At 37.6% G+C, this 15,241-nt stretch overlaps 1 protein-coding gene across 1 annotated transcript in view; it reads left to right on the forward strand.

The window, feature by feature from the left end:
- Positions 1 to 15,241, forward strand: part of PRDM6 (PR/SET domain 6) — a 74,921-nt gene that overhangs the window by 8,990 nt on the left and 50,690 nt on the right. The window contains exon 3 of the mRNA XM_049794851.1: positions 1,850 to 2,157. Within this exon, the coding sequence (XP_049650808.1) occupies positions 1,850 to 2,157 (308 nt within the window). The remainder of the gene's footprint in view (positions 1 to 1,849; positions 2,158 to 15,241) is intronic.

Below are 15,241 nucleotides of genomic sequence, written 5' to 3' on the forward strand. Positions count from 1 at the left end.
GCCGGCAAAGGCTCTTCTTCCCTCCTGCCTTCCTGCCCCTGCGCTGCTGCTGGTCCTGCTGCTGGTCCTGGTGGTCCTGCTGCTGCTGCGTGACCCCGTGGGGGTGGCGTGGGGCGAGCTCCGCACGCAGGGGCCGCCTTCTGCAGGGCACCCGTCAGAGTAATGCCCGGCTCTGGGCTGGCTTGGTTGCTTTCTGCTGAGATCTGTCACCGATGTGAGGGGTAGGGAACTTGGCACAGACCAGCGCCGAGCAGGGACACGTGCATTTCCTGCGAGGCTGGACGGGGTAACGATTTCGAGGGAAATTAGCTTCCGCGTGTGATTTTCAAATATTTTCATAGTGCTGAATGCGTCATTTTTGCATGGTACAATTTAAAAGAGGGTGACAGGAAATAGTGCTTAGAAAGTGTGTCTAAAGTTGGAGAATGCAAGTAGAGGTGATATTTTGAAAACGCAGCTTTTGTTATATTTTAGCAGCTTTTACTGAATAGAGAGGAAGGTTTTCCTTTGAAGGCTCTGTGGGAAAGAGGCCTACATAACACATAGTATATCCACCTTGGAAAGAAGAACCGCTGAGTCAGTCCCCCTGAGAATTAAAACTGTGGTTACGAGCACTCTAGCAATTCTAAATCTGTGACCTAGACCAAGAAGCTCCAGCTTCTATAGTGAATACTGTGCTTTATTTTCATACGAATGGGTGTAGGTTGTATAAAATTATTAGGGGAAAGATCTAGGACTTGCTACAGGAGTACTATGGCATAGTTATTGTTTTTTCCTTGTATTTCTGGAATAAATTTATATGAAAACCTCTACGGTGCTACAAAGGTGAAATGTGCAGAAGACAGTAACCTATTTTGATAGATTTATTGTTACGTTAACTCAGCATACCTTGAGAGAAATGGATTTCCTGAGGATGAAACGTTTTCCTGGAAGTTGTATATTCATGGCACGTGCAATAGTGTGCAGTGGAAACATTTAACCAAAATTTTCTTTGCTCAAAAAAGGAAAACCACTGTAGGATCTTCCCAAAATAGAGAAACATCATCCCTTAATAACAGTAGTTAGGGAAATTAATGTTTTTACAAACTGGTCTTTTTCATGGGAGCTGCTCACAAAACTGGACATGCTGGTTTTGTTCTTAGCCTCCGCTATATGTAACAGGCAAAAAACATGCATTCCCATTCAATAAAATTTTTTAAACATGTGCTAGGAATCAGTAATATTTGCTACATAAATTCAATTTAGATTAGTCTATATAAAAGTAAATGTCCATGCATGCTCTGATTTGTCATTCATGAGGTTCTGTTGTATTTATTGTATTTTCTAAACAGACAGGCATGCACACACACGTTAATGTAAAATGTAGAGCGAATGTTCATTTAAAATAAAGATGAAATTAAATCCTGTTACAATTAAACCCTTGGGCTGAGCTGTGGTAAGGCCAATGAGGGGGACTTGTAAGGTGTTATGGCTGTGTTTTAAAAAGTCTCACCGAAACACACTGGGATGGTTTAAATGGGCTATTTGTATTTGTCAAAAAAAGAATCTTAAGAAACTGTCTTAAAATAAATGAGTCTTGGCAGGTCTGTGAACATACCAGGCTTGCAAAATGTCTGCAGGTATTGCTCAGCCTTTGGGATTTCTTATTAAGGGCTTTGGTGAGATTAGGAAAACTATCCTAAGCAACATGCAAAAGGGCACGGTGTGTGTGAGTGCTGAGCTGCCGTGAAATGATAGGAAAATTAGAAGTGCCTGCATGGTGTTGTCTGTGGTGGTGGCCACACACCACATCACAGCGTGGTGGCCACCAGCACCATATTGATGGTGGTTTTCCCTCTTTGCCCCACAGGGTGTGACATGTGCGCTGATAACCGCAATGGCGAGTGCCCCATGCATGGGCCCCTCCACTCCCTGCGCCGTCTGGTGGGCACCAGCAGTGCTGCTGCAGCAGCCCCTCCACCTGAGATCCCAGAGTGGCTCCGGGACCTGCCCCGGGAAGTGTGCCTGTGCACCAGCACAGTGCCTGGCCTGGCCTACGGCATTTGTGCGGCACAGAGGATCCAACAGGGCACCTGGATTGGGCCCTTCCAGGGAGTCCTGCTCTTGCCAGAGAAGGTTCAAGCCGGAGCCATCAGGAACACTCAGCATCTCTGGGAAGTAAGTTGTCATCTTTCCTTCCTTGTCAGATTTTGTTGTTTTGAAGTAGACATTGAGTATAATTATATGTAGTACTAGCACTGTTCACTAGCCATGAAAAAAACCCAACACAATTTAAGTAAGCCGACCCAGCAGATTTGAAAATGTAGACAGTGCAAGCAAAAGCCTTGCTGCACTAGAGGTATCCAGAAAACCGGTGGACACCTCAGAGCTCCAACCGATTTGCATGGGAAGAGCAGATTGTTGCAGGTGCTGTACTGCAGAATAGAGAGATGTGGCCAGAGAATGATGAAGGTTACAACATCCAGTGCTCTTTACCTTTTGACCTGAGTAACAAGAGCTGATGGAGCTCTCAGGTCACAGTACCAGCTGTGTCCTCTTAGTGTGAGTAGCACATGTGGGCTGAGGTGGCGTATTGTACCACCACTGTGGCCTACAGACAGTCCAAGAAAGCTGCTGAAACAAATGGTGTTTCAGGAGCTTTTGGCTCCTGAAAATGGTGTTAGCAGGAGCTTATTCTACAGCCCTGCTGTTTGCACAGTGAAGGTATTAGTGCCTGTTCACAGTTTAGTTCAACTCTGGTCCTACACTGACTGTGCATTCCCCTAATGACGCTTTCAGTGCTTTTGTGTGAAAGTCACATTCAGCTCTCTGAAGATGTTATTTTTTTGTATTTGTCACGATCTTAGAGAGGGTAACAGTGATAACTGATATGAAAACATTCAGGCTGTGATAGTTTGGTTTATTTTGCAATGAACACTGATTGTGGTTTGGCAGAACAGATCATAAACCTGCTATTGTATTCCTTTGCTGTACAGGGACATCCATGGCTGTTACTGTTCGTGACCATGTACATTTTCTCCAGTGAAGCACTGGAGTTTGTGCTTAGGTATAGTTTGTACGCAGATGCTAACAACAGCATCTTGTGGTAAGTTAATTCAGAAAGAAAAGAGAGTATATGCTTACTTTACACACAGATCTAATAATTAATAGGGAACACGTATAATCCCTGTGTGTGTCAGTACTTCTTATTTACAGAAACAGCCTACTGTCTACCTAGTCGTCTACCATTCATTTCTTCTTTGCTTTGTGCTGGAAGGTGTCGTTTCTTAGTTCTGCTTAGTCCTCTGTAGCTGCAGCTTCTGCTCACCTCAAGACTAAGTGCTACGGAGAGTCAGTAGAAACATGCCTTTAGATCTGCAGGTGATATTTACTCATCTAGACCAAACCCGAATCTTCAGAATATAAGGGGACATGCTTGCTGATTAGAAACCTGATAAGGAGTCCATGAAGATGCAAAGAGTGTTTTTGCTGTCTTCAGTGGGTATAGAGAAAAGGTGAATGGATTTTTAAAAGATATTTGGTGTTGTGGAGCCAGAAGGTTGTGTATAGCACTTGTTCACAGAAAACCTGTGAATATTTAGGTTGTCAGCTCATTGGGAGTGATGATTACCTCTTTTAATCATTATGGTCTATTTTTGCATACTATCTAATACATATGACTTCTTTCTATGAGTAGGAGCTTCTATGCATTTCCTATACACAAACAAATGCTAAATAACACATCAGGTTCTTTGTCCCAAAATATTTACCCAAAAGAGTCACTGTGGCAAGAGGGAGATTTTCACATTAAAGAGTGAAATACCAGTCTCAGAACACACCTAAATGTACTCAGTAAAACTGAATGACTTGCAGTCATTGGGAGTTTTGTTGCTGCCTTTAGTGGGGATGGAATTTCTCTTGTATAGCAGAAATTAATAAATTGGACTTAACTCTGTTCCTACCAAAGCCCAGTGATTATAATGAGAGCATTTTGGGATATGTTATTAATAATTTTTTTTTTTTTTTTTTTATGGAACACTCTATAATGATGTTGGAGGCTTTACTTTCATCGTTAAGAAGGGTTTTGTGGTTTATACTATGCTAATTAACAGAATATAAAATAATAAAATAAGCTTGCCAGATCATCAAGCTACAGAAACCATTGAAATTTAGCTAAAATAAATGGAGTTAAGAGAATTTTACGTTATCCTTAAATATTTACAGTATCAATTTATTTTTTTATTACAAATCAGTTTTATGCAAGTTAAGTTGCAAATATTAGTAATATATTTTTTAAATAGGCAAGAATTTTTTAGTCTAATTTCAGATGAACTTAAAAATTGTTTTAAAGCAATAAAGGAAGGGAGGTTGCTGGGGAGAAAGCCAAAAGCATGGAAGAAAAAGATGTTAAGTAAAAGTAAGAAGTAGTACTGATGTATGTGCCAGATTCAGGCCATTGATGAGTTTTTCTGTGGGTTTGCTCCTCTGCTCTTAACACACAACACAGATTTCCTGTTGGCTGGCAAAATGAGTGTGTGTATTTTAAGTGAATTTTCTTAACAATAATAATTAAATTTAAGGTTTTGGGGGGAAGTATTGTGGGCAGCCCATGGTCTGAGGTTATTTCTGTTAATGGCAAAAAGTGTTAGCAAAGAATCACATACTCTAAGGTCTAGCTAAAAGTTTTGGCTGTTTCTCATTTGTTTTGTCTTTTGATTTGGTATGTTTTATCTATCAGAGAACTCATGTTTAATAAAGAAAAGGTATAGCAAAAGAAAGTAATCAGAAAGTGTGGGGGATTTTACAAAGCTGATTTGAGAAAATAAATAAAAGCAATTGAAAGTATGTATCTGAATAGTCTGTATTCTTTTATTCTATATGGTATAGGAGTGTGGATTAAATCGCTGTAAGCATTAAAGGAATGTCTCATCATTGTCCTTTTATAAAGTTGTGGATTTAATCAACTCTTTTCCAGCAATCTTTTCAAGATAGCTACAAATACAGATCAGTTATTCATCATTAGGATCTGATGGACCTTATAGAGAGAACTTATCTTTCTTAGTACGGTAAATAGGATTCTATTTTTTTTTTCTCTCAGCACTGCAAAGTAAAGTTGATAGATTTTTGTTTTCACTTACAGTTCTTTGTTTTCAATGTACGCCAGATAAATAGAAGGACTATTGCAAAGACTTTTAAGCATAGTTACTGATTTGGCGGCTTTTTTTATTCTCTTTGTTGTGGGAAACATCAGAAGCACTGCATTTGATGTATAGTTCAACACTATGGAAATATGCTCCAGTCTGTCTGCACAAGTGTTCCCACCACGCACTCAATGTTTGCTTTGTATGTAATCCATGCAGCATAACGTAGAGCGATTCAGAGTAAATTACGTACCATTCCATTACCTCACAACAGGCCTTGACACCTATGGGTGTTCATGGGAAATTATAGAGTTCTCTTGCAATCAGCCAAGATAATTTTTTATAACTTACAGAAAGACCAGCCCTTCAGAAAGCCAAAAATACTAGTCATTTTTAGTTGTAATTCTTTTTTTTTCCCCTTTGGCCCACTTCTATCCAATCTAGAGTTTGCTTGTATTTTATAAAAATACAATAAACTCTGATTTGTTTAAAACAAAAACAGGACTGGGTGTATTAAGTAAACACTCTCTTTGGTAATACAGGCATTTATTCCAGCTCTGCTTGATAATAATTCTGATCTTTTTTCTTTTTTTTTTTTCATTTTGAAGAAATGAGAACAATCCTTTTGTTATTGCAAAGAAAACAAGAGACTTTCTCAGCAATTAGGTCTTACTGATGAAAATGAGATAATTTTCCCCTAATGCATTTTCTAATAAAGAAGTGAAAAGGCACCCTTGATTCCAACATATATGAAAACATTATCTCAATTATTAATGTGTCCTTACTCCCTGGAGATAAATTAATCTAGTTGCACATGGTTTCCCCTTTCTGTTTAACATCAAAATTTAATAAGAGTAGACTTAAGGAATGTATACGATATACACTTAAATTCTATTAGAATAAAATACAGAAGTTTAAACGGCTTATACATTTTAGTAGTAGAAGTTTTTAAGGCTGCAAACTTCTGGAAACAGCTAAATCATGAATGGTCTTTTTCCCTGCAAATGCAGTTTAGAAGAAAAAACTTTTACTGACAGACATAACAAAGGATAGAGTCTTACAGTTTCCTTTTCTTCATTTGCCTGAGAGTTTGCTGTCTTTCTTGATTTTTTTTTTTGTCAGAGGTCAAATTTTTTTTTTTTTTTCTTGGAATAGCCCAAGAATGTAAAATATAGTATTTCACTTTATTTTAACTTGACTTAAGTTTTGCTTTTCTGGTAGAGATGCTTTTTCATATGTTAGGTTTTTTTCAGGGATGAACAAAATATACGTACAGCAGGGGGTTCATTAGTAATTACAAAATGTTAAACCTGTGTTACTGATTTACCTCTTAAATGGACAGGATTAACTGGCACTACTAGAAAGTGTGCATGTCATTTTAATAAAATACCATTTCGGTACTTATTGGACTTTTTGTACCTCATCTGAAGTCAAAGAAAACATTGCATTGGACTTCATCTGGACCAAGAACAGGCATTTTGCTCGGATGCATGCTGGCCAGAATCCATGCAGCAGTACTGCACATTTCTGTACAAATTAATATGCAGAGAGAATTCTTACCTTTCCAAGGCAGCACTCATTCCACTTATGGTGATAGATTTCTATTCAGATTCTCAAGGCTGTAGTTTTGGACTAAATTTGCTGTTACAGCAAAGCACTGGGGGATAGAATTACGTGCATGCCGTAGTTCTATTAAAGTGAAAATTATGTTTCTCAGCAATCCATCATCTAGTATTCTAGACTGCTTGTCAGCCCTGTTTCAAATATGTCATGTTCATGAAATTAAAATAATTTTGTCTTGGGAAAAAACCTTAGTTATATTACTATTATATCTTAAATTATGCACAGTAACAGCTGGTGCTGTCCTGTTGCTTTGGTTTGCCTTTTCTGAGGATTTTGTGTGGTGTACCATCCTTGTGCTTATTTTCTATTAAAAAACCCACAATAATTTTTACTTTTACATGGATTTTAAGTTCACATACTGCCTACTGGAAATATCCCTAAAGTTGTGTTCAGTAGCTTACTAAGCTGAAAGTTCAGTAAGAGCACATTCAGCGCCACAGCTCCTTTAATTTATGTAGCTTAGAAGAAAATTGCTCTAAGCTGCTATAAAGCAGCTTGCTAACACTAGTATTTCTGGATCACTTAGTATCACATTTTTCCAGGTAACTTTTTAAAGTTAAAGATTTCTTACTTAAGGTCAATAAAAACTTAGTTTGAACCCAAATATAAAATTTGTGTTTGATAATTCTTATTCTTAGAAAAGCTAAACTAAACCTTGATGTTTCTTCTAGAAACCCTGCGATTTTTATAAGACTTTTTCACACCTTATCTTCATGTATCTCTGTGTCTTTGGTATGTTTATTCCATGTACACAAGGTATCTTTTATATCCCTGAGCAGATAAATAAGCCTAAGCACATGTGCAACAAAATAAATCTAATTTGGTACAGGGACTGATTCTCTTTCTATTTAACAAAGTGAAATTTGGAATAAACTTTGGTGAGGAGTTGGATACAGCCCCAGAATCTCAACAGTGTTACTGAAAACAGTAATTCCATGGACTGCACGCGTCCATGCACGCGTCCGGACACACTATTCTCAGAAAAGAAATATTTTCTAAATTGCCAGATCACACAGGGACTGTCTGTTTTTCCATGGCACATAATCTCACCTTGGAGATTTTATTATGTAATACGCAAAAATACTGAAATGGAACACAAATAAATATAAAAGCTCACTTCTGTCCTTATTTGACCACTACCTTTCCATATTGCTCAAAAGTGACCCAATCACCAATATTATGGAAACACTTGGCTTTTTTTTTTTAATTAGTTAGTAAAAAAGTATTTCCTTTGTTGGATGAAACCTAGTTTGTAAGGCCTGAAATAAGTCATAATTTATGGTACCATTACGAGTGAATTATTTCTATTGACTTTTGATTCAAAGTGGGGGAATAAAGGCAGTATTTTAATGAGATATATGGATATCCAAAATGTGTTGCATACCTGATGCCAATAATATATTGGTTATAGATTTGATAAGCCAAAACTGCAGCATACGCTTTTCAGGGTGGTGGTGAAGTTCAATATTTTGCAGAACTGTCTCAATCACTGCTTTACGTGTTTTGGTCCCCTGGGTTTCATGTCATCAAACATGCATGGCCTCTAAAATGCAGACTTTTAAGCAACATAAGAGCTGCAAAATTCAGCCCAGGGTATACTTTCCTTCCACGCATTTGGCACCTTTTCCAGATAAGTTACAGAATTCCATTATCCAAATTGTTACACGTGTGTGACAGAGGTTGACCTTTAGTCATGTCAATCCTTTTTGTGTAGGCCTCGGGCTCCAGCCTAATGGCTCAAAGCCTGATTTACTCACTGTAATAAGGGCAGGAGGTCGAGCAATTGTCAGCTTGCCTGCTCGTACTCGTCTCAGAGCCTGGTTGAAGGCTGTTAACACAAAGCTTTTCAAAGTGAATTTACAACCACCACCACTGACAGAGGCCAATCAGTACACCATAAATGTCAGGTTAGTGAGATTGAGCAGTAAGTAAAGTACTGGCAGCCCACTATTGGCTGAAATCAATTGCTTAAGGTTTAACTGAGAATAGCAATTCATGTATAACTACGCCTGCAGAACCGGCTTAAGTATGGAGAGCGAATTGGAGAGTGGATTAGGTGGAATTACCCACCAGCAACAGCCGTGGCACCAAGCCCTGCATTTGTTCTCCTTCCCTATGGGTGGTGCCTGCACTGATGTGATTCATGGTCAAACCGTTGTTGGACCTGCCTCTTTGTTACAGAAATAAGGTTATTCTTTTTCATGTATGGAAAAAAAGAAGAAGGTAAAAAGAGTGTGCTATCTGACCGGGATAAAGAAGGCTAGGAATTTTTTTAATGTATTAGTTCAGTAGTACTCAACTATTTTTAGTCCTCGGTTCCAGAGAAGGCTTTTTCATAAGAAAACTGTGGCTTTTTGCTGTTGGCTTGTAACTGGAAACGATCACAGAATTCACTAATGAGTGATTATGTACCTGATGGTCTGAATATCCATGAGATGTAGTTACCCACAAGACTGAATGTTTTTATCATTTTGTGTAGTGACAGTTTGGACAACAATTCATTTGGCTTTGAAAGCATCAGCATTAAAATGTAGGAATCCATTAAAATGCTGTATGCCAGGATTTATAAATTAGGCAATTTCCTTGATTATTGCAATCATTTACAAAATTGATTGTCCCAGTGTGGTATAGGCAGATTTCAGCAATGAACATTGACAACAGGCACATCCTCTAATATCTATACTCATTGTTCCCTAAAAGAAAAGCCACTCTACTACGAGGTTATTCTCCATCTCAAGGTCAATTATGCATTGAAAAAGTCTGCTAATGTAGAAGATCACACATCTTTAAAGAGAACCACATCAGCTATTTATAGACTGTAATGATAGCCGGAACACTTATTTTTTCTTCTGTTTGTAATTTGTTTGCTGATGGCCAAGGCATTCACTTGAGTCTGTAGTGCATATTCTCTTTGTGATCCGTTATTGAAAGGTAAATAATTTTGGCAAATTGCAGCTGTAAATATTTATTTGATTGAAGATTTAAAAGTCAATAATGTGTTTTATTTGTTGCATCTTAAAGTTCTAATTTACCAATAGATATAGTGTATAGTAACTTGATTTGAGTCAATTTTTTCTGCAAGACATAGTAAAGACATTATGTCACAAAGCAAATACGCTCTAGAAGTTTTCCTATATTAAAACAAATATAATAAAGCTGAAAAATACTACCCACCAACCACAAAACCACAGTGCTTTCTACTTGCATGAAAATAAGCAATATGCATGGGAAAAACCCATAAATGCTAAACCTTAAAATGCAGGTGATTACAGGAGATTCATTTTGCAAACTGCAGATGAGGTCCAGTCATAGCTAGCAACAAGCTAATTTGTGTCCGGCCTCATGCAGATCATGAGCTTCCAGGACTAATATCCTGCAGTTGTTAATCAGTCCTTGCTCAGACAGGATAGCCATTGATGTCACTAGGAACTTTGATTTAATGAGGTCTTCAGGCATGACTGAATAACACAGTATCATTTTAATCACAATTCTTAAATCATTTTTTCCCAAGATAGGCCAACTGTTCTTTCAGAACCGCAGAGCCACCTGCATATTGTCTGCCACAGTAACACACAGTTAACATAAAGGTACCCTTGTATAAATGCATTCATATGACCTAAAGATAATATTTTACTGTGAAGAACGGGAAGATTACAGTGCCAGTGACACTGTAGTAGTGGATTGTATTTAGTTGGATAAATATTAGCATCAAAGAAAAACAGTTTTTTGGTATCTTGTAAAAAATCTGTAGCTCATAATTTTATTGTTTGTACTACATTGCATATTTGTTGCATGGCTTTAGCAAGATGTATGTAAACAATTCCATATTTTAACAGTAATTCGGCCTGGTACTTTCTGTGTAGAGACCTACTGATGTATAAGCAAGCAAATTTAGTGACCCCCAGGGCATTTCTAAAGAGGTTTTGATTTAATCTGCGGAACTACAAAGTAGAGAAAAGTGGTTTTATCATGAGTATGAGAACCTCCTATTGAAATAAGAGGCCATGTGAAGGCTCTGCTTTTCATGTTGTTCACTTGTAATAGAGCCCTGAATTTGGAATAGACTAGTGGTCAGTATTTGTTACAGTCCTAAACTGGGGAAAAAAAAATAATCCTACATTAAGTGAAGTGTCATGTATAACGTAAATTAAGTAAGCAAATCTAGAGGTCACGATTTTTACCTAGGCTAATCTTCCAGTTGTGTAAAGGTCAGTATTTTTTAAAAAATGGCTTATATGTACTTTTTGCTTTAGCTTATATGTGCTTTTTCTTGATGCCATGCCAGCATTCACTGTGGAAGGCAGGGTATTAGTTTTTACCAATCTGTCAAAAGAACTTTTATAGCAGTATGGATTGGTGACTGATACTATTTTTGGACCACTATTTTACAAAAAGTGCTTAACATTGAAGTAAAAATAATTTTTTAAAAGTGTTCTATTTTCTGTTGGCTTGTAACTGGAAACTATCACAGAATTCACTAATTTTGAATTCTAGATAATATATTCTATTATCTCTATTTCTATTTCTAAGTTGGCTTGAATTATGTCCCCATTTCCATTGCTCCAGTAAAAGAATGAGATGAAAGAGATGCACAGTTACTTAGAGAAAAGTGAGGACTTGGTTATGTTCTTTTTCTTTGTAAGATCAGTAAGATCAGTTGCTAATAAAGCACATCTTAATTTCCAATTGGAGATGTGAAGTTTTGCTACAGATATTTCCCTGAGTTTGTGTTAGTTCATTTTATAGTGACCAGCAGGATTTCAGTGACACCTGCAGTAGCAAAATGACATTTGTCCACCTCTAAAAAAATGAGTTGTCTTTCAGAGCAAGCATTCTGAGAAAGATTTAACGGAAAAAAAACCCCTCAAGTTTTTAAAAATTTTATTCTCATCCATGACACGGGGCCATTCTCCATTTCAGAGCAGGAAAACTGGTGTACAGGTTGGTTATGTGCCTCTAGATGGCATGCATTTGGAAAGTTAAGGAAGAAACACTAATATTTCATCAAAATAAATATGTTTCTTTTTAACTCATCCAAAAATATCATCAGAATACTTAAGCTAAACTGATAGGTTCCTGAAAAATAGTTTAATTTTTAACAAGATGGGTTTTTTTCGTGCAGAAAAGTGGAGGTAGCAGATTAGTTTTTGGGCAGCTGTAACAGAACTGCATAAAGAGTTACATAGACTTACAAATTTCACTTAAAGCTCCTGTGACCCTTTGGGGCAGTTGGCAAAGTGCACCAAGTTAAGATCTCAGCTGCATTTTCAGCAGTGTTCTCTTTTCCATGGTCACAAACCTGCAAATTGCTAAGTACCGTACTCTGGCTCTGGCATTTTGCTGGTTAGAGGTGCTGCTTCCTGAGAAATTTGAGGTCTTTTTTCTGTGTTGGGACCAAAAATTTTCACCCAGCTGAACCTCTTCTGTTATTCGTGGACCAACACAGTAGAGTTTAATTTGCTGTAAATCTATCAGCAGATTTGAAAGTCAGGTAAGGAGTTTAGGAAGCTCAGTTTCTGGTGCAATTTTATCACAAAGATAACTGAAGTGAAGATGAACTTTGGCATTTCCTTAGACCACACACTAATCATGAACATGTTTAGGAAAAAAAAATCAAATCTTTGCATCAATGTTGTCTCATCTGAATTTCATTGTCTTTTCTTTTCTGATCAAACTAGAATCACATTCAAGTTACTTGGAATAAGAGCTAGTTTTTCAGGAACATTAACTTGCTTGCTTGTTTGTCCCAAATGGTACCTATTGTGTCCCCAGTCTAGTGATTTGGTGAATTTCCAACGTGAATTTGCAGTGACCATTCTCCAGCAGAAAACACATGGCCTGAGCTCAGGGGTGTATGTAGACCACCATATTGTGGTGCATCCATTAGAGTAGGCTATATATCTGAGCCTGGGTGGGCTCAGACAGTAACTCTGGCTGAGTAGCTATTTGACCTTGGGGTCTGCCATTCCCAACAAAAGATGGCTGAGGGTCAGGCTGAGGTCTGCAGCCTCCCTTTCCTCCAAAGACTACATTTGTCTGTCTCTTTTCTTAACCTTTGTGAGCTTTTGTTTCTTTAATAAAAATGTTAATTTTTATACCCCAAAAGTAACATGTCCCAGTGGCAATAGTGTTGCAGAAGTTTTACTTCATTTTTTTAAATAGATTTTTCCTTTACTTTTGAAAGGCTGATTTGCGTACAATTTAATTGTTTGCTGCCAAGCCAAATCAGATGGCTTCTTTTTTAAAGATATAACAATTGTCATGTTGGATTATTTTAAGGACTTTGTAGGGTATTAATCTGCTTAATCCTTCATTCTGAGTTTATATTTCTTCCACATTATTACTTATCTCTTCTGAAATCTCACAGGTCTTTATGCTATTTATTCCCACTCTATGGCCTGCATGTCATAGTGGCTGTATTTATGATCAGGACTAGCTAGCAATGCCTCTCAGGACACTATCAATCACAATTTGAAATAATGACAACCACTGAAGAAGTCTGCACAAGGTCTTCTCCCCTTTCTGAAGCTGAGCAGCACACTGCTCCCATACTGCACCCAGCCACTGGTTGGTGGGTAGTTCAGGAAAAATGCCTCTTTCTGTATCACATTTGACTGTCAGATCATCTGTTTTAAGCAATGAAAGACATCAAGAATTTAAACTTGCCACTGCATCCACAGATAAAACAGCTGGCTACAATGATAGTTAAGCCAAGGCAATTCCATGTCTTGGCAATAATTTATGATTAGAGCCAACCTAGTGAAGGTAGGGACCACCATGGTGTTTATTTTACTATTTTTTACCCTTCCTTTCCTTTGTTCTAGTTTTTTTTCTTACTTTTAAATTATTTTTTACTTTTTATTAAATTCTTATTTTATTATTTATTACAGTAAAAATCTTACATTAAAAATGCTTTTTATGATTTCTGGAAAGATGTGCATTTGTCTCAGTGCTTTCTACAAAGAGGGCAAACATTCCTTCTGTGTGGAAGGTGTTTTAATTTATTTGGAGAATTAGCAGTAAGTTTGCTGTTGAGAGCATCCTAGTTCTAGCTGCCATCCTACATTAACTGTGGAAAAAAAAGTTTTCTCTTTTACAGGCAAAGCTGGACTGGATGTACATTAATATTTTGATAGTTAATTCCATTGCTTTATTTAAATAATGCTACAGTCAGTCTTTGCAACTTGGTATTAAATTACCTGGTAAATCTCTAAAAGAAGTAATGTTGAGAAATTTCTAGGCAAGAAAGACTTTGTAGTGCACCATCCAAGGATCAGATTGCCAAAGACTGAAAGTCTGACTAAATTTCTCCCTCCTTCATACTCTTTGAATGTCTCACCATAAAAATCGGAGAGCTAGATATCTTATCTTCCACTTTTCTTCAGCAAATTCATGTATCTATGGAGGCTGAAAAAGTGGACTTTTAGATCATAGGGAAAATTGGGGCAACAGAGAAATGCAGGCTACTAAAAGAGTGTGTTTGAAGAAGATGGAGAATAGGACAGCAAGGCAACATAGTGCCAGTGAGCTTGGAGAAAGAGCCAGGGCTCTCTCAGACCATGGCTTTTGTAGAAGATTACTGCCATTCTTTCTCTTTGTTCTCAAAGATTACGGGTAATTTTACCACTCTCTCACAAACTAGGCTAGACTTGTCTCATGAGCATTACAGTGCTGATCTATCTATTATTCAGTTTTTGAGCTGGTGCTATCTGATGATGAGTTGTGGATATCCCACAGAAAGTCACAGGCAAAACGTTAAGCAATGTTAGGATTCAGAATTAATCATTTTATCCCTCATGTTCTCGTGGTATTCTGCTCTGGATTTTTCCCACACTCTTGTTGATTAATTGAAATATTTTATCTAGTTAAGGTTTCAAAAACTTGCAAGTACTACAAAAGGTAGCTTTGTGAATATTCTTGAGCATGCAAAGCTTTTCTTAGAGATCTTTCAGCATGTCCTTAGTGCTGCACTAGGAAATAAGATATCGCAGCAAAGGTGGACCATGGGCAGGCACAACCGGGCACACACTTGCTATGTCTGTGGTCTAAATCGACCAGACAGAAGCCTGCTGTGGACTGGAAGCCATGTGGGAGTGTGTCTGCTAGCACAGTGCCATGCCCAAGGGAACAAGTCCTAGCACGGTTAATTGTCTTATGGGCTGAAACCAGATTATGCCCAGGTAGTGTTTATTATTATTAGATTGAGCTGAATCTCTGTGCCCTCTGACATGGCTTTGTACTGTGCCTGCTGGGGCAATTTTTCTGACAATTTGACCAACACCTTACTAGATTTTCTGAAAACTTAAAGATAAGTTAAGCTTCCACTTTAGCTGCAGTTGATTTATTCTAGCAGTACTACTGACAGGGCTTCTTAGTGACTCCAAGTCAATCATGAGCAAATGGTGCAATTGCAAATACCAAAGAAGGTGTTGTATTGTTTAATAGGGCAGTTTTGCACATAAACACAAATCAAGTCAGTACTAATGATTGAGAAAAAT

This window comes from Accipiter gentilis, chromosome Z (assembly GCF_929443795.1).
Source record: "Accipiter gentilis chromosome Z, bAccGen1.1, whole genome shotgun sequence".
In the NCBI taxonomy this organism is placed as follows: Eukaryota; Metazoa; Chordata; class Aves; order Accipitriformes; family Accipitridae; genus Astur; species Astur gentilis.